We start from the raw sequence: 22,555 nt of genomic DNA on the forward strand, positions 1-22,555 counted from the left end.
ATTCCACTTGGTACATTTGATTACTGTGTCAGTAGGGGGGTACCTGGCTAATCCCTGCCATGGAGGCTCTTGGTGTTAGGGCACCTGCATGCTGAAGTCAGCTGCTGCTGAGCACTGCGCTGCTGACTGGAAAATTCCTCTTCCCACAGCCTGTCCCTGCCGCCCGCTGCTGCCTCTGGCTGGGGAGCACTGGAGCCAGCTCACTGCAGGGTCAGGGCCTGGGGAAACAGGGTTCCCACAAGTGGGGGGACAGGACTGTTAAGGATTTACAGCACCTCTCAGCAAAAATCAACTCCTGTCTTTTGTAGTATTTTGTAATTGTGCTTAACTTCACAGCACGAGCCCACTGTTTGCAGCATATTGATCCAACCAGCTGGCCAAGCACTAGCCAGGAAGAATACATGATCTGTAAAGAATAATTTGTAAAGAATGGCCAAATACCTCCATAAAACAATCTTTTTACCTAACAATATCAGGGATAGGACATTTAGATTTAAAAGATACTAATAGCAACCAAACACAAACAATTTCACTGAAGCCTGTCTGTCCTGAGGCTTGTTCTGTGGGATCAGCCAGGCCTTGCTTTTTGCAGTGCTCAAGAGGTCTCTGGTGTGAGGGCAACCAGTGCTGACCTCCAGATGCCGTGTTTGTAACTGAGCTATATACTTCCTGGTTTTTTGCACTTACCATTTTCTCTGTATGGAAAAAAAATAAGTTTTTGTCTTGAATGGTGCTTGGAGATAACCTCCAAGGTACAAACCAAGGCCCTTCCAAACCTTTGGAAGGGCCAGGAGCAGTAGACCTTTTGCTGCTTTTCAATCTTCCTGGTATTTTTCTTATAGTTTCCCATTAAATTTGAAACAAGGTAGTCATAAAGCAAAGTGCCCAATAACCAGGTCACATGAATTCTTCATAAACCATTATAGGAGCAATCTCATGTCTGTCACATATCATTTTACCAAGTCATCTGAACTGCTGTTACACATTCTCCTCTTTCTTCTTGACATGAAAGAGTTGGGACACCAAGTTCACCTCACGCAGATGATAGTGGTTGCTTATTGCTTAAGAAATTATCTGGGATTTCTTGGTGAAATTTTCTGGTAGATTATTATCCTTTGTTTTACTATCTTTTTTACCTTTTTTTCAGAGCAGTTCACAGAGTTGATTTTGTTTAATTATCATTTGGCTTGATTGCATTCAGGATAGTAATGAATTGGTGTTCTTTGGAGTGATAAAATCATTTTAACTAGCATAGAGAGGAACAATTTCCTCTTTCCCAACTTCCATTTTTTCTTTTAGCCTATGAAATGTTGTAAAATTCTTTCCTTTTCCATTACAGAACGAAGACACGGTTCAATGTGTAAACCTTCCCCTTCTCCAGCTTCTCCAGCCTGTAATTCCAGGACATCCCTAGTACAGATGAAACCGAAATCCTGTATCAGCGGCCATAACCCTGTCAGCAGCAACTCAAAGCCATTCAAAACGCCCAAAGACAATCTACTTACCTCCAGTAGCAAACAGCACACAGTCTTTCCTTCAAAAGTGTCACGGGATAAACCATGGTAAGTACCAAAATAATGGTTACCAAAGATGTTGGTGTTCGGTGTATCTCTATGTATATATCACAGTCATCAAAAAAATCCATATTCTCATCGTACCTAAGTTTACAGTTTAAGCCTCTACATTTCTAAAGGAGGAAACTGGGATATTTTTAAATGAAGAAAAAAATTATATATAGGAAGGGGAAAAAGGACTGGATTACTTTTCTAATGTTCCATCAAATGTCTACTTTTCTAAGATGGATATAGCAAGTGAGATATTGACCCAGTTTGCTATCTTTAAGGTCCATCTTCCATTACAGTATCAGCCCTTAAAACTGATGCTTTTAAACAGTAGGATAATTTTTGCAGAGTTCTTAATATTGCCTTAACTGATGTTCATGAAAACTTACTGGTTATAGTCATTTATCTTCAACAGCAGCTGCTGTTGGAGTTCATTCTGTATTTTGATAATGTTTGATGCCTTATAAGATGGCAGAAGAAAGTTCTGGCTGCAAAAATCACTATTTTGGGGGCATCTTACATCATGTACTGTGATATATATACACATACAGGCTTTGAGACTGCCATGCCCATCCTCCCGTGACTGTGATGGTAGCAGCAGAGTTGCAAAAATGTAAATGAGAGCAGAACTGGGTCACTATTTTATCCCATAAAAAACTGTTTTGTCTTTAGTTATCTACAGGAAGGATGCTTTGTGATTAGGTCACTACGTTGGTGACTTGAGATCTGAGTTCAGTTCCTGGTTCTGTCATGCCTTAGTTTCTTCAGCTTCAGTTCTCTGTCTGTAAATGTGAGATAGTGAGACTTCCTTTTTCTTAAGGTTTATCTACTTATTTTGTAAAGATCCTTCCCTTTTATATGTAATATCTAGCATAAGAAGGCTATGATTTTAAGTAGCATTTCTGGACACAACTGCCTAAAAGCAGTAAATCATTTAATGCAAACCATTCACTCATGAGACAAAGCATAAACTCAAATTTTATGAAGGGAATAGCTTATGCTTTCTGAAACATGCACGAGTTGGTATGATTTCAGCTTCTGCCTGGCTGTAGAATTTACCTTGCACTGGAACAAACTTGATCAAAATCTGTTCTTTGTATAAATCTGAACCCACCTCCTCTTTACATATGATGAGCGTTATGGGCAGTTGTGGTATATAATTTTGAAAATAGAAAACCGGAATATTTAGATCACACACACACGTTAACTAGAATAGCCTCTATCTCATCTGTGTGTAAGTTCCTCATTAACTACTTAGAACCAAACATTATTGACTAAATAGTGACTTTTTCCTCTGAATGTTGGAGGGGAATTTTATACAAGAGAGGATTTTGTTTTTAAAGTCTAATTAAAAGAAAATTAGAATGGACTTCAGAGTATTAACACTATTGACTATAAACCTGTTTCTCATCCTACTGTTACAGACAGCAACTTACATATCCACATTTCAGCAGACTAACTGAATCTATAAACAATATCTTCCGTTCTGGCAACAGATGGCATTCTGGCAGTCAGTAAAAGCTGGAAGGGAACAAAATAACTGAACATTTCCACCAATCCCTTTTCCCTTTATTGGGAACATCCCAAATATTTACTGATGATTAACAGCATAGATTTAGCCATTTATAACTGTTGTACTGCTCTGTTAATTGTTTGGCAATGAATATGACAGTAGTTGTACCTGAGAATTACCCAGTTCTTGCAGCTCTGCTGGGACATCATACTGCAGTTTTGTTTACCAGTGGGGAAAAATGAGGCTTATAGTAGTTAAAGATATTGTAATTACCACATAACAAATCACAAACACTCTGAAGTGAAGATCAATGAAATTGTCAAATTTAGTATTAAGTGCCTTAGATTATATGACTTGTTAAAGAATAGAATCTGTCTGATAATCGTCACAGGTTATAGAGAGCTGACAGCTGTTACAGAAGAAAGTGTTTGTTCCTATTCCATTAGAGGATTATAATATTTATTTAGAATTCTAGAAAATATTCAGCAGGTCTGATTCTTATCAGGAGAAAAAAGTAATTCATAAAATAATTCATAAAATTTATTATTTTTAAGATTCTATCTTGTACAAGCCGTAGAATTTCTTATCTTATCTTTTAGAAGGAAACACTCAATTGACACAAAAACATTTGTCTAAAAAATGCAAGTAGGATTCATCATTTATCCAAGTGTGTTGTGGTTTCTGATCCTTCGAAGCTTCCAGTTGTTCCATGCTTTTGTCTGTTACATTGTAGTCTCATGCCAAAGATTTATTTGACATAAGTTCTTCCAGAGTTGTCAAATTAGCTTAATTCAGGAATTGTATCACCTTAATGATTGCTTTCCAGACCTGGAATAACCTTTGTTGGGCTTGCCTGATTCTTTTGTACAGCATCTCCTTTAAATTTTAGCTATTACAATTAGTATTTTGGGAATGGCCTCTGCAAGAGCATGGCCCAGTAGATCTATCTTTTGCCATGCCTGCCTTCATATAGACCCAGCTCTTCCATTGTTTAATTCATTATAGTTTTGGTTGAAGCATCATCTTGACCAAGTAGCTCTTTCTCTTCTTCACATTCTGTTTTGTTCTAAGGTGTGCTGCAGAGGTCCAGGTTGCTCCATGGCTAATGCTTTAAAAAGCATGATCAGAATGATCAGATGAAAGAGATCTGGAACCATTTCATTTTTTAGCCGGTGTTTTAATACTTCCCTTCCTCTAGTTGGAATATAAAGTGTTATTGTGAATACATCATCCAGAAATATCTGTCGGCTCTGATTTTTTTCGCCTGTATGTCTCTAACATGGTTGCTAATAATACAGCAGTGCTTAGAGACTGGAGCAGAGCTGGAGCACCACTGCACTGTGCACGAGATAAATGCAAACCATCATTTTCTGCAGCTTGCAGTCGAGGTGGTAAGAGGTACAGCAGTAGGGTAGAAAATAGAGAGAATAAGGAAGGAGTAAGATGATTGGTAGCAATAACAATAACAATGAACAAGTGATCATAATTAATAAGCATAGTCCAGATGCTTACCCTTTATACAAGGCATTCCTGCAGCCAGGAGCTCTCTCCCTCACTGCAGACCTGCCCAAAGGATGCTGCTTTGCTTGCTGTGCCCCAGCACAGCTTCTGGGCACTACCATGGAGGATTTAGGTGCTGTGGTGCTACCGAGTGTTCACTTCTACCCATCCATGATCTAAGGCAGTATAAAATTAGGGTAAAGTGTTCAAGTAAGCTACCCCTGAGATGCCAGCTGAAGCAGGTCTCCTTGGCCTTCCTCCAAAAGCTCAGCCATTGCCTGCCAGAAGTTCTGAAAATAAAGAAAATGAGATGGAAATTATGTGGTTTTTATCAACACAGAGAAAACTGACACTCTTTCTGTAAAGAGAAGTAGGATCACAAAGGTATACCTGTGGATAACCATTTAAAATTTATAGTGTCACTTTTCAAAGTATTTTCTCATCTCTTAGTTTTTATCTTTTTGCATTAGGAAATACCATTGTTCATACTGAGGCTGAGAAAGTGAAAATAGTCACGATTTAAGGATATTGCAGCATGGAAACAATACTCAGCAGAATTAACTTGGACCATATAGTCCAACATTAAATCACAAATACTTTATGCATTGTAGAGGCAATCCCAGCAATGTAAAATAGAGCAATGTTTTATGTTATTAAATGTGAATTTCTTTTCTTGCAAATTTGAAAAGAGTTGAATGAGTGGGTGAGATTTTAGAATTAATATAGTTACAAATGACCAAAACATAAACCCAGCAAAGTTACTTAACAGCAAGGAGTAATAATTTTTAAAACCCTAAAGAAAGGAAAACAGAGGTAATAAGGAGCTCTAGGTATGAGAAGTGTTGTGACATACTGCAATTCTTTTTCTTGCTTGCTGGAAGGGACCTATAACTATCATCTAGTCCAACTGCCTGACAAAACATGAGAAAACAGAAGGAAATGTTATCTTATCTGAAAAAGAGAATTAACTTCTAAAGCCTGTCATGTTCATGCACTTCATGTAGCTCTCAGACATCTTTGTAGTCTTTTGCTGATTCCCTTCTAATTCATCAACATTGGTACTGTACCACTGGTCAGCAACACTGGAGGCCATAATCCAATATCAGTATAACCAGGGACATGTGAAAACTGGTTTTGCTGCCTAATCTTATTTGCCATATCCCTTTTTTGATATAAGCACAACAATACAATAAAAGCTCATATTGCTTATTCAGTGTGACCGCTAAATATTTTTGTCACTACTTTCCAGTATATTGTTTCCCTGTATTTCATTGCAGACCGAGCAGCTTATTTCATGTGTAACTTTGCATTCACTTGTATTAAAATATCTTTTTGAGTTCGTGAACTTTACCAAGCACTCCATTCTGCTTTTTATAACTGTCTTTGTCTCTTCATTATTTAGTTTCCCTCGATCCTGATTCCATCAGCAAATGTTATCACCAGTAATCTTATATTTATTTCTCAAATCCACCAAAGTTTTCAGTCATTTTAGGCTTGGTAGTGATGGCTAAAAAGTCCCCCTAGCAAGCACCCTTAATGAATCATAAATCTCTGAAAAACTAGTTTTGAATTTCATATTGTTTACCATCTGCTTTTAAAGTGTTCTTATTTGTGTTTTATAATCCTTTCAAAAATTGGAGCATTATCACAGTTATTTTTGTCAGCTTAACAGGTAACTTCATCAAAAAGTGAAACCAGATTTTTGGTCAAGATCTGATTTTCAGCAAAACTCCATGAACTAATTGTTTATCAGTTTATTAGCTTTTCCTTTATTTCTTCCAAGACACTTTGGTTTGGGTTTTCAGCGTGGATGCAAGAGCAGCAATCAGCTAGCTTCTCTAAGTTGCCAAATATTCCAAGATTCAATTAGAAATTAATATGCTGAGACCCAATATCTCTACATCTCTTTTGGAACTCATGGCCACATTATGCAGATTTCCTTATGTAAAAAGAAAAAAAAAATCATTATTTCTCAGCTGGCACTTTACACTTACTGAGGGAATGAAAAAGCATTTTTATCTGATTAAAGAGAGTTATCATATTTCCTTCTTTTAGAAGAAAAAAATGAATGTTTCTGACATGTTTGCATTTCTAGTAACTATTTTATTGCCCTTTAGGTAGATACTGCTAATCTTATCAGAGTTTTTTTTGTCAAGAAAAAGTAAATTTGTCTTTACTGAGTACAGATTTTTTTCCTTGATTTTTATGTTTGTTGCATGTTGATTTTCTAATTGTCCCTTTCGATGGTTGTCTTTAAAAAAATCTAAATTCAAAACTTTTTTTTAAAATATAGTAAATAAAATTTAAAAAACTGATTTTTATTTTTATAACAAACCTTTAAAATAAATGCCTGATTTTTACTCAAAAAACTCTATTTGGAGAAAGAACTGTAACCATCAAATATAAATATAAGCATTTGTGATCTATTTACTTTTTTAGACCTTAATATTTTACTATGGTCACTGATCCTGTGCAGCTTCCAATTTGGCACCTGGTTATCAGTTCATCTTTATGCGTTATGCTAAGATTAAACTAGAGTTCCTCACTCAAATAATCTCAAATAATTTACTGTAGAGTGCCAGGACTGTTGTAGAATTCATGTGTTCTCAAATACTGGAGTATTTTTTTTTCCTTTTACACTGCAATGAAATGCATAATGAAGGTTGACTTGTTGATCTGTAATAAAACGAAGCAAAATTGTTCCCTCCTCTGGGCATTTTTCAGTATCACAGTGATCCATCCATATGTGCCTTGGGATCTGAGATTCTGAACACTGCAAAACAGAGAAACCCTTTTCATTTTTATTAACCATATTTTACTACTGGTCCAGATAATACATTTGACCTTTTCACTTCAGTATTTTGAATTAAGGTAGATCTTACAAACTGAGCATGAAGATTTGTTCATATGTTTTTACATAGTTTCTATATAGTAAAACTACTTGATGTAGAGTAACATTCTCCTATTTTCAGAAAATGTAATTGCCATCTATTTAAAGGGAAAAAATAATTCCTACGCTGAAATGTTGTAATTTTTGCCTGCCTTATAAATAATAAATTCAGAGCAGTTTAAAAAAGTAGAGGATCAAATCCTCCCTTTCATAGCTACATGTTTGGATTCACTGAAATACTTAATGCAGTTCTGATTTTGTGAGTAAGGTATATTTTTTTGCTCGGTTACTCGCCAATGACCTACATCTCACTGCAGTTGGATCTGTATTCTGACTGACTGCTCCCTTTACGGTACCACAGGATATGGAAGTTTCATATAATTTAATTCCAGTTCCAGGATATGTCTTGGTGCCTAAATCTTCTTAGTAGTTGTGTATACTTATTGTTTATATCAAAGTTCGTACATTTTCCTATGTTAAAAGATGCATAGAAGAAAGATTGGCGCGTGTGCAAGAGTCGGCTCCAGCCACACACGCCACGTTTTCTGTTTGTTGTCTTCAGCAGTTACAGAGAAAGAGAGGTTTGTAGGAGCCCAGGAAGATCAAGACTTGAGTTATTTTCAGTCTTGCTTCGATGTTTCCAATGGAGAATGCCATCTCAAAGTCATCTCTTTCTGATTGTAAAAACTCTGCACCTATTAACCATTCCATCTGTAGGAAGGTGCAGTGAAGGTGCCATTTTTCAGACAGAAAAGACTGAAATTATGTGTCAGTTGTGAATGGGGATAAGCCCCTAACCATACAGTTGTGTAATATTTTTTATTTGTGCTTGTTTCAGTAAGGAGGGGTATATAATTTATATATTAGTTGGTAGTCACAAGACATCCAATTCTCGAGTTTTTGAGTAGGTAAAAAGCAGCTATCATTGTTGGATATTTCCTTATGCAAATAGAACCTAGAAATGTTAGAATACTGTTGGAATTGGAAATCACTTGTCTCAGTCGTTTTTGCTGCCAAATTGAGAAGGTAACATTTGTTACTGTCAAATATTCTGTGGTGGTAGTTAAGTAAGAGTGAGTTAGTTATTGCAAACTTTATTCTGAAAAGGGCCAACTAAGCTAATATTGGGAATTTTTATTTTTAAGTTCCTTAGATTTTATTAGAAGTACATTGTAGTAATGCTCAAGTCATCAAGGATTGTAATACTTTTAAAGAGACCACTGTTAAGATTTCTATGCTTAAAATCTCTTTTCTCCTTGATTCCAGAACTTGTATGTCATTCAGACACATCTGAGCAAATGAATTATTTTTGTGTTTATTTAAAAATATTAATATTATTAGCAAACTGCTTTGTTATCGTGGTGAGTTTAGTACAGCATACACATATCTGGTATGCGCTTGTGTTAAAGGCATGAGACTATATTTGTAAGGTATGTTTTGCTTAAGAGACTATATTTGTAACTATATGTTTTGCTTAATACCACATACTGATTTTGCTTATGAATAGTAAGGAATTGAATTTTTACAAAAATTCCTAATTTCCTAATTCTCTACATTGCCAGGCTTTACAGATGCCTGGTTTTGTAAGTGTTTGAACAAAAATAGTCAGTAATGGTACCAAGTATTTCATTTTAGTCTGGTCTTAAGATACTGTGTCACTTGCATCAAACTTTTTATATCTGTGGAAGGGGATTAAGTAACTGTAAATCTTCGGTACAGACAATACCACTTGAAGATTTTTCTTTGGTTTTTCAGCGTTCCTGTTCCAGTAGTCAGTCTAGAGAAAATTCCTAACCTAGTGAAGGCAGATGGTGCCAATGTTAAAATGAATTCTGCAACCACTACCACCATCACCTCCTCCTCAGCCTCTTCATCCACCATACCTGCTCCAACTCTGGTTAAATCTGGTTTGACATCCAAGTCAGTGCCACCATCACCAGAAAAGATTCTGAACGGCAAAGGAATTGTAGCTCCATCAATAGACAAGAAACACCAAAACGGCACTAAAAGTAGTAACAAGCCTTACAAAAGACTTTCAGGTGAGTGATGTTGTAGTTCATCTGTTGACGTGGTCTGTCTTTCTTTGTTAATATTTCTATAGCTCATACTATAGCTAATAAAATGCTGCTTTGATTTTTTTTTACTGTAAGATGCCAGTTTGCATATATTAAAAAAAAAGCTTTCACAGTCTTAGCATGTGTAAAGTATTTGCAAAGTACACATTCTGTTTAGCTTGAAATTACTGGTCAACAGGCCAAATATAAATCTTTAAGGAAGTAAATTCATTAAAACAGGAAAGCAGAAGACTTCTTCAAACCGTTATGGGATTTGGGTTTGTTTAGAACAAAAGAAAATGTGCCTTGGTTGGGTGACTTCAGTCATTATCAAGTTGAATTGGTTTAAGAGTTTGAATTACCCTCCAAGTCATTATTCTTTTTAAAGAATCTTTTTTCTTGGTTTTAGATACTAGAAAATTCTAACAAGATTCAGAAATGCTGGGGAAGTCTTAAAAGTCATAATTCACCTCCACCCCTACCCCTCTGCAATTCACACATGAGTGGAGATGTTTCTAGCGTGGGCCTCTCGATCTTTCTCAGGAAGGCAGGACAGTGGAGTTGAGGAAGCAGCATTAAATAGGAAATGCCTTGGAAGGTCTTAGGCAGAGTAGCTTTGAGGATATGTGGTCCCCATCCGAACCTGCCACCAAAGCACAGAACGCCACGTTGTGGGAGGGCAGAGGCTCCATTAGAAAGGTTGCCATCCATGGGGAGGAGGAATTATTTTCTGTGGAGTTCCCTGGAGGTGACCCATGCCAGCTGTAGGGCAGCAAGTAGAGAATTTGCCACATAAAGCTGAAAACAGATTTTGCTCCGAATAAAAGGAAACAGTGTTTTGAGGGATTTTATTTTATGGATTTTTTAAAGCAAAAGTAACTGACTCAAGTTTACGGCTCCAGAAGCTGTGCAGGGTCTATTCATCAGCTGGCAGTACTTTGTGACTCGGGCAGGAACTTCTTGTGTGTACTGAAAGGCTAATTTTGCTAATGGCAGCATGATCCGCACTGGATCGTCACTTTGGCACAAAGTTAGTTCACATGATTTCTAAATGTGCACTAGTTATGAACCAAGTATAAGTTGTACAAGATAGATGGTTTCATTTCCAGTTAATGAGTGTGCCCTATTTTTTGCCTGAATATCAGGGGATTTTTTTATTATTTTCTCAAATTTGGCAGTTGGCCTATGGTGCTGCTACCCTGGCTGGATTCCAGTCCAGTATGAGGTGTTTGCTAGGGCTGTGTGGGGCATGGAACAATGCCATTGCCTGAAAGAGTTCAGCACACTGATTGCTTTCTTAACTAGTTAAAGGTGGTGTATAAGAAGATAAAACCGTTGTTCATTTATAGTGTTGCACAAAATGAAAAAATATTACAAGAAAGTAGCTTAAGATTTGACTTTAACACTTACATTTCACTTTCTAAGATCCAATTTTATTATTCTAATAAAAACTCTCTCTATTTTACAATTAATTTAAAATACTGCTTCCTTTTAACCTATTATTTCCTTTAATGGTTTAGATGCTTAATTTAGCTTATCAATTCTGAATTCCTCCTTGGGCAGTTAAAACTGAGAGTGGTTTTCCTCATGTCACCACGTAGCACTGCAGGGCTGTAGGTGATACTTGTACTTTTTCGTATAAGTGCTTGCTGAAATGTGTTCATAAAGGAGGATCAGTTCTGTAGAGCCTTCCTTGAGCTTGCTGTTTTTTTCTGTGGAGGTGACTCCTGAGCTGTTCTGTGTCTGAGGTCTCACTCGCAATATCTTCCAGGCTAGGGAACGTCTCCCTGGTGGAAATTTCTGCACAGGACTGATCGAGCACCCCGATAGGCATGTGTTTACTTTTGTATGGTTAACAAATCCACAGAATTGAGATTTTTTTACAGCTTCTCTGTCATTATCAAATTTACAATCTGTTCAGTCTTACTTCTGCTGCCTTGAGTATTGATGCAGCAACGCAATAATTTAGTGATGATGCAAATAGTGGAAGTCCTGAGAGCCCTGGAGATGAATTGCCTGTAGATTGTGTGTCACTATGATGGATTCCTCTCCATTATTATACAGAATTACACAAAGACTGAGAAAAAGATCTTGGAAGGTCAATGAGATGATTATTTTAGATATTGCATAATTTCATTCATTTCATGTTAAAAAGAATGAAACGGTGGTTAGGGGATTTAGATTTCTCTCAGTCCGCTGCTCTGGAGCCGTACAGATGTTAATTTTTGAAGCTCCTTAATAAGTTTGGCCAGTTTACATCTGTTTCCTTCCCTTTTTAGCAGCCTCTACTCTCTCTAACACCATTTCCCCAACTGTGATTGAAGTTTGTTTTCTATTTTGCTGAGAGCTGGTGGTTGTTTGGGTGATGAATGAACCTGCCCTCTTTTCAGGAGCACTGTCCTTGGTGAGAGAGAGGAAACAGCTTGCAGAACCACAAAAGACAGTCTGTGGCTGCCCAGCATAAGTGGATCAGTGTTTCCTAGTAGCAAACTGCAAAAAAAAAATAATTTTTTTTTCCTAAATCTTCCTTAGTTCTTGCTCTCTTTGGGTGAAGTCAAAGAATGATGATGCCCAGCTTACACCACACAGGAGTTCATGACAGTTCAGTTTTGGCCCATCCTCTTCTTTCGCTGAAGGTTATAACAAATGCTCTTTACATTATCCAGTCAACACGAAGAAGTGGAATCCATTCCAAAGAAACAGCTTTCTCAAGCTGTGCCTGTGCGCAGGAGTCTGGGGGTTGTCACACTACACATTTCCAAATACAGAAGTAGTCAGAAGCTGCATTTTGTTATTGATAAGAAGGTGATAAGCTTCATTTAGTGTGTTGCCCAAACCAGGCATGTCTGTAGCTGGCAATTAGATGTTCATGATTTCTCTGGAACAGCCACACGTGCTTCAGTTAGGAGAAGTGGTTCCCTGTTCAGTATTTTCTGTTTCTCGGAGAAACCATGTTATTTTGTTGTTCAGTCAAAGGTGGAGGCTTCCACTCTTTCTGACTGTAATTCCTTATCTTGATTTTATCTGTTTATGTTTTCCTAATCACTGGCTTTGCTATAATCAGTCCTGCAAGTCTTACTTGGTTGGGACATTAATGACAAGTAGCAATCTGGAGAGCTTTTGATTTCTGAAATATGTTTTCCTGTTGATCGAAAACAGTCCTTGCTTGGTGACTTTCAGAACACTTTCCATAGCCTTATGATTGCCCTCAGGATTTTTCATTTGAAGGCATATTTATTAGTCCATATCGTCTTGTTAGTTTGTTTTTTTAATTTGCATTGAAGGTTTTTAGATGGGTGATTCAGGAATCCGCAATAGGAACATCTTACACTCAAACCCCAGGAGTAATTAACTCCTTTAGTTCATGAACATGTGTTTTCATTCATTAAGTAAAAAATAAATGTTTACTATATTGAGTCATACACAGCTACTTTTCTGTTTCTGTTGTGCTGTAAATGCCACAGAATCTACAACTACTTGTGACATATTTATTTCAGTCCCTTTGTAGATTTCGCCAAAAAACTGTGACAGCTGTTTTTTCTAAACTCACTTTTTGGTATGTCTCTGCTGATAGGTCGATAAAATAACCATTTAATGTTTGCATAAGTATTTTAAGTCCATGTAGCAGAATACATAAAACTGCTAGTATTTGTGTATCTGGAGGACAGTTGCTTTCTAACACAGGTTACTTGGCCTCACTTTTCTTCTTCCAGCTGTTCTACTTGCTGTGATGCTGTCATAACATTGTAACACAGCTGTGAATCACTGTCTTTCTCTTAGCTCTCATTTGTTTGTTTATAAAGAATTTTTAGATCTCTGATTAAATGTTGTATTTGAGCACAGGATGTTTATTATATGTGAATGTAACACCACTGTATAGTTAAAATAGGATTTGGCAATAGTTTATATTCCCCTATCAACCAGTCTGCATATTAGACCACACTTTGTCAAGGTGTGTGAAGGTAGTGATAGGGGGTTTTGGTGGTATAAACTAAAAAGTGTATGTCCATAGTTTTGTTACAACTCTTAGTGGAAACCCTAAAACTATATTAATGTAACCTAAAGGAGGTGATGCTATCTGTGGCATATAAATACTAAAATATTAATGAAAATGAAATATGCAAATACAGCATATTAAATATTAATGCATTTTTAATGTTAATCATGAGTAGAACTCATGTAAATGCCTTGTTTTCACAATCTCTGCAAACTTTAAACTCCATGCCTCCCTCCACTTAGGGTAATATAAACTAACATACATGTTATTTTTATACAGATTTAGGGGACAGATTTAGATAAATTTTGTTTTTTAAATGCCACCAGTAATCTTGCATTTACTTCGGAGAGACCATGAGTTGTTTTCTAGAATTTCTAAGTATGTGAAAGAAATATTGTTCAAAGCACTTGTGATATTGTATGTGTTGTGTATGTATTGTTAGCCCAGCTCATGAGGAGGATTTACTGTATTTCACGGCCTCAGAAGCAGTGTTAGAGAGGGAATTGAAGTTGCAAGGCATTGGCTTGGTCCTATGCTTGGGCCATTCCGTTGAGTACAGCACTGTAAACAGACTTATTGCCATGAAATCTGTGGCTGAAACGCTGCTCTATATAGTTTAAAACAAGGACAAAAACTGCGCAACTGTATGAGTGAGGCACACAGCACTATTTATAAGGGATGCTGGCTAGGGATCAGTGGTTCAGGTTGGGCATGAAGTAAGTTCTATCAGGCAAAAATGATAAGCTACTCTGGTTAAAACTTTTGTAATAATCTGGTTTTTTCTTCTTTTTCATTCCCTCATCAAACAGAAAGAGAATTTGACCCAAATAAACACTGTGGAGTACTGGATCCTGAAACAAAGAAACCTTGCACAAGATCGCTCACCTGCAAGGTATTTTTCTTAGAAGATAAAATATCAGATGCTTTGTTATAGTTTAAATCCTACCACAGTAGTTTGAGAGGTCATACCTGCTCCTGTCTTACAGACAATGGGTATGGTATTCAGACGCTGTCTTCAGGTAATTCTTTTGAGTAATTCTGTTTCTTTGAATCAGAGCATCTGCATTATTCCACTGATATTTCTAAAAATATTTTTTTTCTTGTCATTTTATTATGCAGAAAGCATTAATATTTCGTGTAGAAGCCCAGGTGTTATTTTAAATGCTCCTTTTTTGGTTCATGTGTGCAACAGTGTTGAAGTATAGTCAGTTTTTAGTTTAAAAAAATTAACATATTTTTGTATAATGAATTACTTCGAGGTTGTCCTTGTGATAGTAGTTGCTCTCATGTCAAAAAGTAGCAGCAATGTAAGACAGTTATAATGAACATTTGTATGTGTATGTGCTGCTGTCAGTAGAGATGATCAGTTAAATTCGCTTTAAAATGTATTCACGTTTTTCAAGCCAATGAAATCAGTTTTTCATTGGAAGCTAAAAGCTACAGTGATGTTACTTTTTAATATCTTAAAATTACTGGAATTCTATTTTCTGTCTGGAAAAGGTAAGTCAATAGTCTCTATTATATGAAAATTGTTGCAAAAAGTAATTTTAGCCTTGATGTTGGCATTTCTTAAGAATGACTTCATAAATTATCAAAGGTAATGTGGAAGAGCAGCTTTATTTCCATAACTGTGGCTAAAGTTGTTTGAAGTAGATTTTATCTTTTAGAGTTGTGGTGTATCAGAAGTGTAGAGGACTCATAAACAATGTCATGCACACACAAATGCTTTTTAACCACCCTATTTTTAGACTCATTCACTTAATCATCGACGAGCAGTTCCAGGCCGTAAAAAACAGTTTGACATCCTTCTAGCTGAACACAAAGCTCGATCCAGGGAAAAAGAAGTCGCAAAAGACAAAGAGCATCCACCATCTGCAAGGGAAAGCTATCAGAGCCAGCCCACACCAGCACAAGACTCTCTGTCAGGATCCTCAGTGAACTCTGGGCAAGAATCTAAAGTAACATCTCCTGCAAAATCTAGACCACCAAATTCTGTACTTCCAAGGTAAGCACTTCTCCAGTGTAGAAATGGTGCTGAAGGTGCTGTAAGAAAATTCTTAGTCTTTCGTACATCTCATTTTATAAGCATTCAATACTTCTTTAGGCTATTGCACAATAAAACATACTAATATAAGAATTTCTGCTAGTTCTTATTAACCTAAATCTGTCCATGGTAACCTGTGGTCTGACTGGGAATGAGGTATAAGGAGTAGTGTCCACCTTCAGCTCAGAATCTCAGACTAACTTATTTTGGTTTTGGCTAAAATGGCCAGTAATAATTAGGAAAGTTGATATTCAAATCATTCTGGGACATTTAGGAATAAAAGTCTGTTTACATAAATCATTCAGGTATTAGCGAAGTACAGGTGAAATTCTGCACATTAATGTAGAATTTTTCTCTACACATACTTTGCCAATTACATCAATGGAATTCTTGTAAAAAAAGGTGTAATTTAGTGTTGATTTGAAACTATTGATGTGAAACTGTCCATAGCATGTCTTCCCTTGTTTTGAAGACTTTTCTTAGAAAAGACAAAAACAGTCTTCAGAAAGACAATGCAAACTTCTGAAGGCATCTCTTTACGAAAAACAGTATGAGGTATTTGTTCTGCTGAATTCTAATTATCCTCTGGAAAAATTTCCCATATGTTTTGTTTATTTGTGGTGCTAGTTTTGGCTGGAGTGCATAGAGCTAAACTAGTTGGTTTTGTTCATATTTATATTGATTCATCATTCATTTCTTTGCAGAAGCCTTGGTCAAGCTCATTTTGGGGCTTTTGTACTATGACAGTCCCTATTTCAAAGAGATACTTCTTCTATTTGCTCTCTCAAGTCTTACAGAGACAGCTGTTTCAATTCTCCAAGCCCTAATGAAATTTTATTCCTACAGTGGCAGGGGTGGGCCTTAGAGGGTTTGAGTGAAAGGACAATGAAAGAATAGATAAATTGGTGTGAATCCGCCTAAAATTCTTGTTAAAGGAGTGACCTTACAGAGTCCTTAACTAGAGAGGAGAACAGACAGGCAGACATGGGTTTTAGTAGGTGTTACAGTCAAAGCAGCAAAACTGGAATGCAATTCCATGAGAGTCAGCTGAAGAAATTACAGAGATAGTGGTGCATGAGGAGGAGGATTTTAGCAGTCCTATGTTGTGTTTGTACAGCCTACACTTCTGTTTCTGCTGAGGTGCCTCTGTTGGGTCATCCTGTCTGGTTTTGCAAGCAGCCATGCCAGAGGAAAGCCTTGCTGCCTGTCTGGGAGCCAGCCAGCCTGTGGCTCCGCTGCTGGAAGGGGTTCTGTGAGTGCTCCCTGCTCTGCTGAGGCACAGCTCACTGGGTTCACTGTGGGTGGCTTGGCTTGGCCCTGCCAAGTTCTCCTGAAGGCTGCAGAGCACTGGAACAATCCATCCCTTGCAGCAGGAGCTGCAGCAGTTATTCCCAGCTGATGCTATCCATGAGCAATCCCTGCTCAGGTCAGGAGAGGGCACCTGTCCACAGGCTTAGTGACTGCTGTGCCCTGAGACTGTGAATTCATGAGACCGAAGAAGATCATCTGCAGATTTTGCCCAATGTGGACATCTCCTCCAACCTCAGAGCTCTCCATACATACATGGTTGTATAGACCAAGTATTGATCTGTAATTGAGACCCTTTTCCACCCCCACTTCTAATCTAATTTGTTTCCAAACTACTTTTGAAAGGCAAGGCACCATCACATCCTGTGGTGCAAAGGCATTTCTACTTCGTTTCATTGGATTTTAGACAAAGGTAAAGAAAACCTATATGCTGTGAGAGCTTCTCCCAGTTACTTCACCCACTAATCTAGCTGTAGAGGGTGTCAACTAAACACTTTTATTAAATTTATTACACTGATTTATTTCAGTAGGATTTTGGTATGAAATATAACTTCATAACTGGGCGCTTGGGATTAATCAAGTAGCAGAGTAATGGTGCATTGTAAGACAGTTTTACACATCTGATTTTTATCTATGTTTTAAATACACTTTGTTTCTCTCAAGATCTAAAACCGAACTTCATGGCAAATTTAAAATTCCAGGCAATACTAAGGTGCTTCTGCTAATGGTAATGGTAACCCCATGATGTATTTCTGACAAGACCAAATATCAGCTATTCAGTATCTTTTACTGTCCTTCTTTACATGATCATTTCTGGTATCATTTACTTTGATGCCTGATGCCAGCAGGTAGGTTTGCAGAGACTTTGAACACTGATAATTTAAATGTGTATTCTCCTTCTAGACCTTCATCTGCAAATAGCATAAACAGCAACAGTTCTTCAAACCACAGTGGGTACGTACCAGAACTGCCACTGCCTTCCATGGGAGGAGATATAACGAGCAGATTGTCCAGTGATGAAGGAGAAGCGGATGGAACTGAAGAATCTGAGAAATTAGACTGTCATTTTTCTGGACACCATCCCAGACCTCTTGGGGTATGTGTCTGTCTCTGGCATGCCTTGCCATTATTCTTATGTAATTAGAGAGGGGAGAAAAAGTAATTTAGTAAAAAGGTGAGGAATAAGGACCTTACATTCTGAAAACTGTTCTAAAGAGAACAAATACATTTAACAGAAAATTGTACGGATGGGATAAGGTAGGAGGAGAAGACTGGTCAGTACACATGACAAATGGGTTGTAGGACAAGATGAGCAGCAGAAATTCAGAAGTTCTAGTTTTAGAACTAGTAGTTTTAGTTCTCAGTAGACTACAATTTAGGTGTAGTTCTGCTAAACTGAGGGAAGTTGCATTGCTTTAAATGTGACATGAACTGATAATCTCTTTGTTGTCACAGTTCTTCCATAACTGTACCTTGCAGCAGGGGGCTATTACAGTTCATTTTTGTAGTCTGGTTTAAAGCAGTAATTAAATATCATTTGCGTGAGTGTATGTGGACTTAGAAGCTATTGCTTAATTCATCTAAAATGGAAAGGCTCTGGTGGTGGCTCAAGTATGTGTTTCTCTGGCAGCTGGTTTTGTCTTCCTCCTGTGTTAATGAGAAATTTCATTCTAAGTACTATGAACTGCTTTGTGGCATTATCTCTGCAGTGTGAATTTGTTTATGGTGTACAAACCGAGATGTGATGGAAGAACTCTTGAACTTATGAAGAGTTGGATCTCATAAAAATTGAGCCAAGGAATACACTTACATATTTGCCATATGATGTGCAGAGTAAAACAAACGTGATAACTGTAGCATTGTTTATATTCCCTAGAGCAAAGGAGAACTTGTTACTGTCAGACACCAGGAAAAAGTAAACCTGAATGTTAAATGACTGTCAGATGAAATTTTGTATTTGGTTCTTACAGAGAAAATCATTATTCCATTTAATCATTATTCCATTTAATATTGTGATGTGCAGGAACCTCCTGTTCCCTTGGTACTCTTGTATTCTGCTTTGGTTTTGCTGACTGCTTGTCTGTGAATTAAAAACTAAAGGTTCACTGCATGGGTGCCCACACAATTTAAAAAATAATCTAAGCACAGCCAGTTCTTGTAGAGGCCTCAGCAGTGAAGCGTGGCTGTCAATAACCACTTTGGTTTAGGACCCTAGTTCTGTTTCAAGGCAAACCCACTGAGTCATCTGTTCTCTGAAATCTTAGCATCTCTCAACTGAAGCAGTTACTCCTAGTGCAACTCTTCTTAGTCCATATCATCTTCAAGTCAGAAAAGATGGTGTAAATCACCTCCAGCATAGTTCAAACTGAATGACTGAATGTGAACTGTTTTCCTTACAAAGTCCCTCTCCCAGCTAGGTGGTAATAGTTGAAGGGGGGTGAAAAGTCAGTAGCTTTTTTAATTGCCTCTTAGTGGTAGCTGATGTTAGTGGTAGCTTGCTGGGAGGTGAGGCTAGTTTATCAACATAGGTGGTGGTTTTAATTAACCTGTTTAACCTTGTCATGAAACAGAGTTAAGAGGAACAGTTGCAGTCAGCACTTGCTGTCCATTAAGCTGAAAAGTACTTTAAGTGGATGCTTTTCTACCACATCAGTGCTTCTGATCTCAGCCAGAATTTGTGTGACTTGGTCCCTTGTGTGATGGAGAGTTGTCTTGTTTTCTGAGGATGATTTACAACAGGTTTCTCTACATCATGTAGATCGCTAAGACTTAAGCAAGGGTAGATTCCTGATCGTACCATTTTAGTGTAGTAGGACTTTACAGGAAGTTCTCCAGAGGGAGTTACTCCTGAGCTGTGCAGAATTCTCAAAATATTTACTACTCCTCTAGATGATTTTCATGCACTGTGAAGAGTGTATCCTGTGTTCTGTTGTGGCACAGATGCCATAGATGATAATTTACTTTTTTACTGAAATGTCAGTGGTTTGTTTATTAAATACACACTAAAGGTGTTCCTGTTGCACCTTTTTCCTCTTCAGTTATATTTTTATTGCTGTTACTCAATTATGAGATTTAATATGCACAGAGTAGTGTAACTTGTCTTTCTGAGGTAGTAAGAGTATTACTAATCAGCATTGCCTCCTTAAAAGTACTTCAGCAGTTACATTTTCTCTGACATTGACTAATTAGCAAAGTTGGAAATATACTTTACACTCAGTGAAACATTATGCACATATTTCATAATTTTTGAAAAAAGTATTTATGCTACAGAAAGCATAAATACTATCTGTAGTATAACACCTTTTTAAAGATGTTTTAGATGCATGATACAAATTACAATGGTTTTCCTTGATCTATCAATGTAGAAATACACTTTTGTAAGCAACATTGAAATACCTTTTCTTTCAGTTCTGTTCATACGGCAGTCGCTTAATGGGAAGAGGGTACTATGTCTTTGACCGGAGATGGGACCATTTTCGATTCGCACTGAACTCCATGGTAGAAAAACACTTGAACTCACAGATGTGGAAGTAAGTGGGATTTTTATGCTTGGTGGGTACTTTAACATTTTTAATTCTGTAGAACTTCTAAATTAAACACTCCATAGGCAGCTTTTGTAAAATTACCTCTGTATTAAGGCATAGCGGTAATACACGTACAAATCTTTTCTTTTAAGGAACACACAGCCCAACAGAACAATCTCCTATTCTGGTGTAAATTTCTGCCAGATTTAGGACTTTTTTTAGTCTATCTGAACCTGAATTTTGCCTAGATTTTTATACCTTTATCATGTCCCCATATCACCCATTCAGGCTTTGCTCTGTGTTGTAAGATTCATGTGTTGTAAGATAAGGAACTCTATACACATTTGTCTGTAAGATGGAATATAATAGCCTTTTAGTCCATAGTGTCCTTCCTGCATTTGGGATCTTAAAATTCTGATTATTACTCACTGTTGAAGCACCTCTGTATCACATATGCAGGTTCCAAGCACTATAGGCTTTGACTACACAGATAGATTAAAACAGATTACACTTCTAACATAGATGTTAATTCTTTAAAAAAAACCAAAAACAACTCATGACATCTGCAGATAGAATTAATTTTGGGGGTGGTATTCTATTGCAGAATATGCATTCTTCTTCCAATGTAATGACACTAAAGTGCAGTGTTTCGTGTCACTGTTTATTATCAGGACTGTGTTATATTCATTGGATGCCAGCCATTAGATAAACAAGGTTTGATTTTTATTTAAATATATTTTTTAAGCACTAAAGCTTGGCTTGTCTGACTAACCTGGTAACTTGATGATAACAGTGCCACTGTGCTAGAAGACATAGTTTGGAAAGGGTTGGATTTGCTGTAAAAGGGCCAGTTTCTTGTCTGTTTAGATACTGATCACGCTCAATCTGCAAGGGGTTCCTCTTTTCTACTTTGTCAGTTTGGCTGTTAACTAGTGTCTGTCGCCTTCCACAAATGAAAATATTTTTGTTTCCTTTAATACAAAGATTAAAACTTATTATCTATTGGCTTTGTTTGTCAGGAGAAAAGATACTCAGGCATCTGAGCAAACATGTCGTTAGTACCACTACTGTCACAGAAAACAAAAATAACCTCTGCAGTAGTCGTTCGATACAAGAAATAAACGGGTCTTACCCTGCTCCTACTAAATCCAATTTTAAATGTTTTCCCAAATGCTAGCTGTTTACGTAATCTCTAATATTTTAATGAATTCCAGCAGTACTGACTTGTCTGTTTAACACAGGAAGTTGACAGTGCTTAACTCCTGTTGTATTCCTCTCTTGTCCTCATCCCTCTGGACTGACCTTTTCCTGTGCTCCCCAAGCAGAGGTGTGTGTAAGTCTGGTATTTTACAGCTGGTGTTAGTGCAGCTCTGCAGCTGTGGCTGGAGGTGCAGGGATGCAAGGCTGTGTTTTGAGATCGTTAACAAAGTACTTTTATCCCTGGTTCTCAAAGTACTTCACAAAGATGGGTAGGAATTGTTGGCCCTTCTTTAAAACTAACCTGAGGAACGGCCCGGATAAGCAGCTTTGTTTGCGTTGTGGCAGGCAGTAGGACTTCCTCGTTTCTGGCAGCATGGACTGTATATAATCCCTTATGTAACTGTGCCATAAAGTGTTCTGTCCAATGGTGTCCATGGGAAGTATACCATGCAAGAACACTGGTAATTAGGATTTGATTTATGATGAAACAGCACACCCAATGCTGCTCTTTTATCGTACTTCTGTGAGGGCAAGAGTAAGCCTTTACAATCTGAAAAGGTGTCAGTAGTGAGGATAACAAGGGCAGAGTTATGGTGATGTATGGCTACTTAACAAAGGGAAATAGGATTAAACTGTGAATTAAATTTTAGTCTAAATAATGGGAAAAGCTCACATGATAATTTTCCAAGAGACATTATGAAGGTTTGGTTCTTTGATAACACTGCAGTAGATAAAATAATAGAAGATGATGGCTGAATGGAAATGAATTTGAATATGTTCTACTAATTTCACAGGTAATATTATTAGATTTTATTCGCAGAAGTGTGTTCAATTATTTATAAAGCTTATCAGGCATTGTTTAATATTTTGTCAATTTTTCAATATCAGTGAAAATTAGTCAATAAATTCCCTGTTTAATCCCATCTAACCAGCTCTCAAATGAGCGGTTGGAAATAGCACTGC

General features: G+C 37.2%; 1 protein-coding gene across 6 annotated transcripts in view; it reads left to right on the forward strand.

Annotated features, from left to right (window-relative positions):
- ATXN7L1 (ataxin 7 like 1) overlaps positions 1-22,555 on the forward strand; it is a 114,711-nt gene that overhangs the window by 80,746 nt on the left and 11,410 nt on the right. For all 6 annotated transcript variants that reach the window (XM_027679347.1, XM_027679346.1, XM_027679348.1 and 3 more), the window contains 6 exons: positions 1,340-1,562; positions 9,221-9,504; positions 14,326-14,408; positions 15,265-15,521; positions 17,772-17,964; positions 20,277-20,398. In XM_027679347.1, coding sequence (XP_027535148.1) covers positions 1,340-1,562; positions 9,221-9,504; positions 14,326-14,408; positions 15,265-15,521; positions 17,772-17,964; positions 20,277-20,398 — 1,162 coding nt within the window. The remainder of the gene's footprint in view (positions 1-1,339; positions 1,563-9,220; positions 9,505-14,325; positions 14,409-15,264; positions 15,522-17,771; positions 17,965-20,276; positions 20,399-22,555) is intronic.

Source organism: Neopelma chrysocephalum, unplaced genomic scaffold (assembly GCF_003984885.1).
Source record: "Neopelma chrysocephalum unplaced genomic scaffold, ASM398488v2 Primary Assembly neopelma1_45, whole genome shotgun sequence".
Lineage (NCBI taxonomy): Eukaryota > Metazoa > Chordata > Aves > Passeriformes > Pipridae > Neopelma > Neopelma chrysocephalum.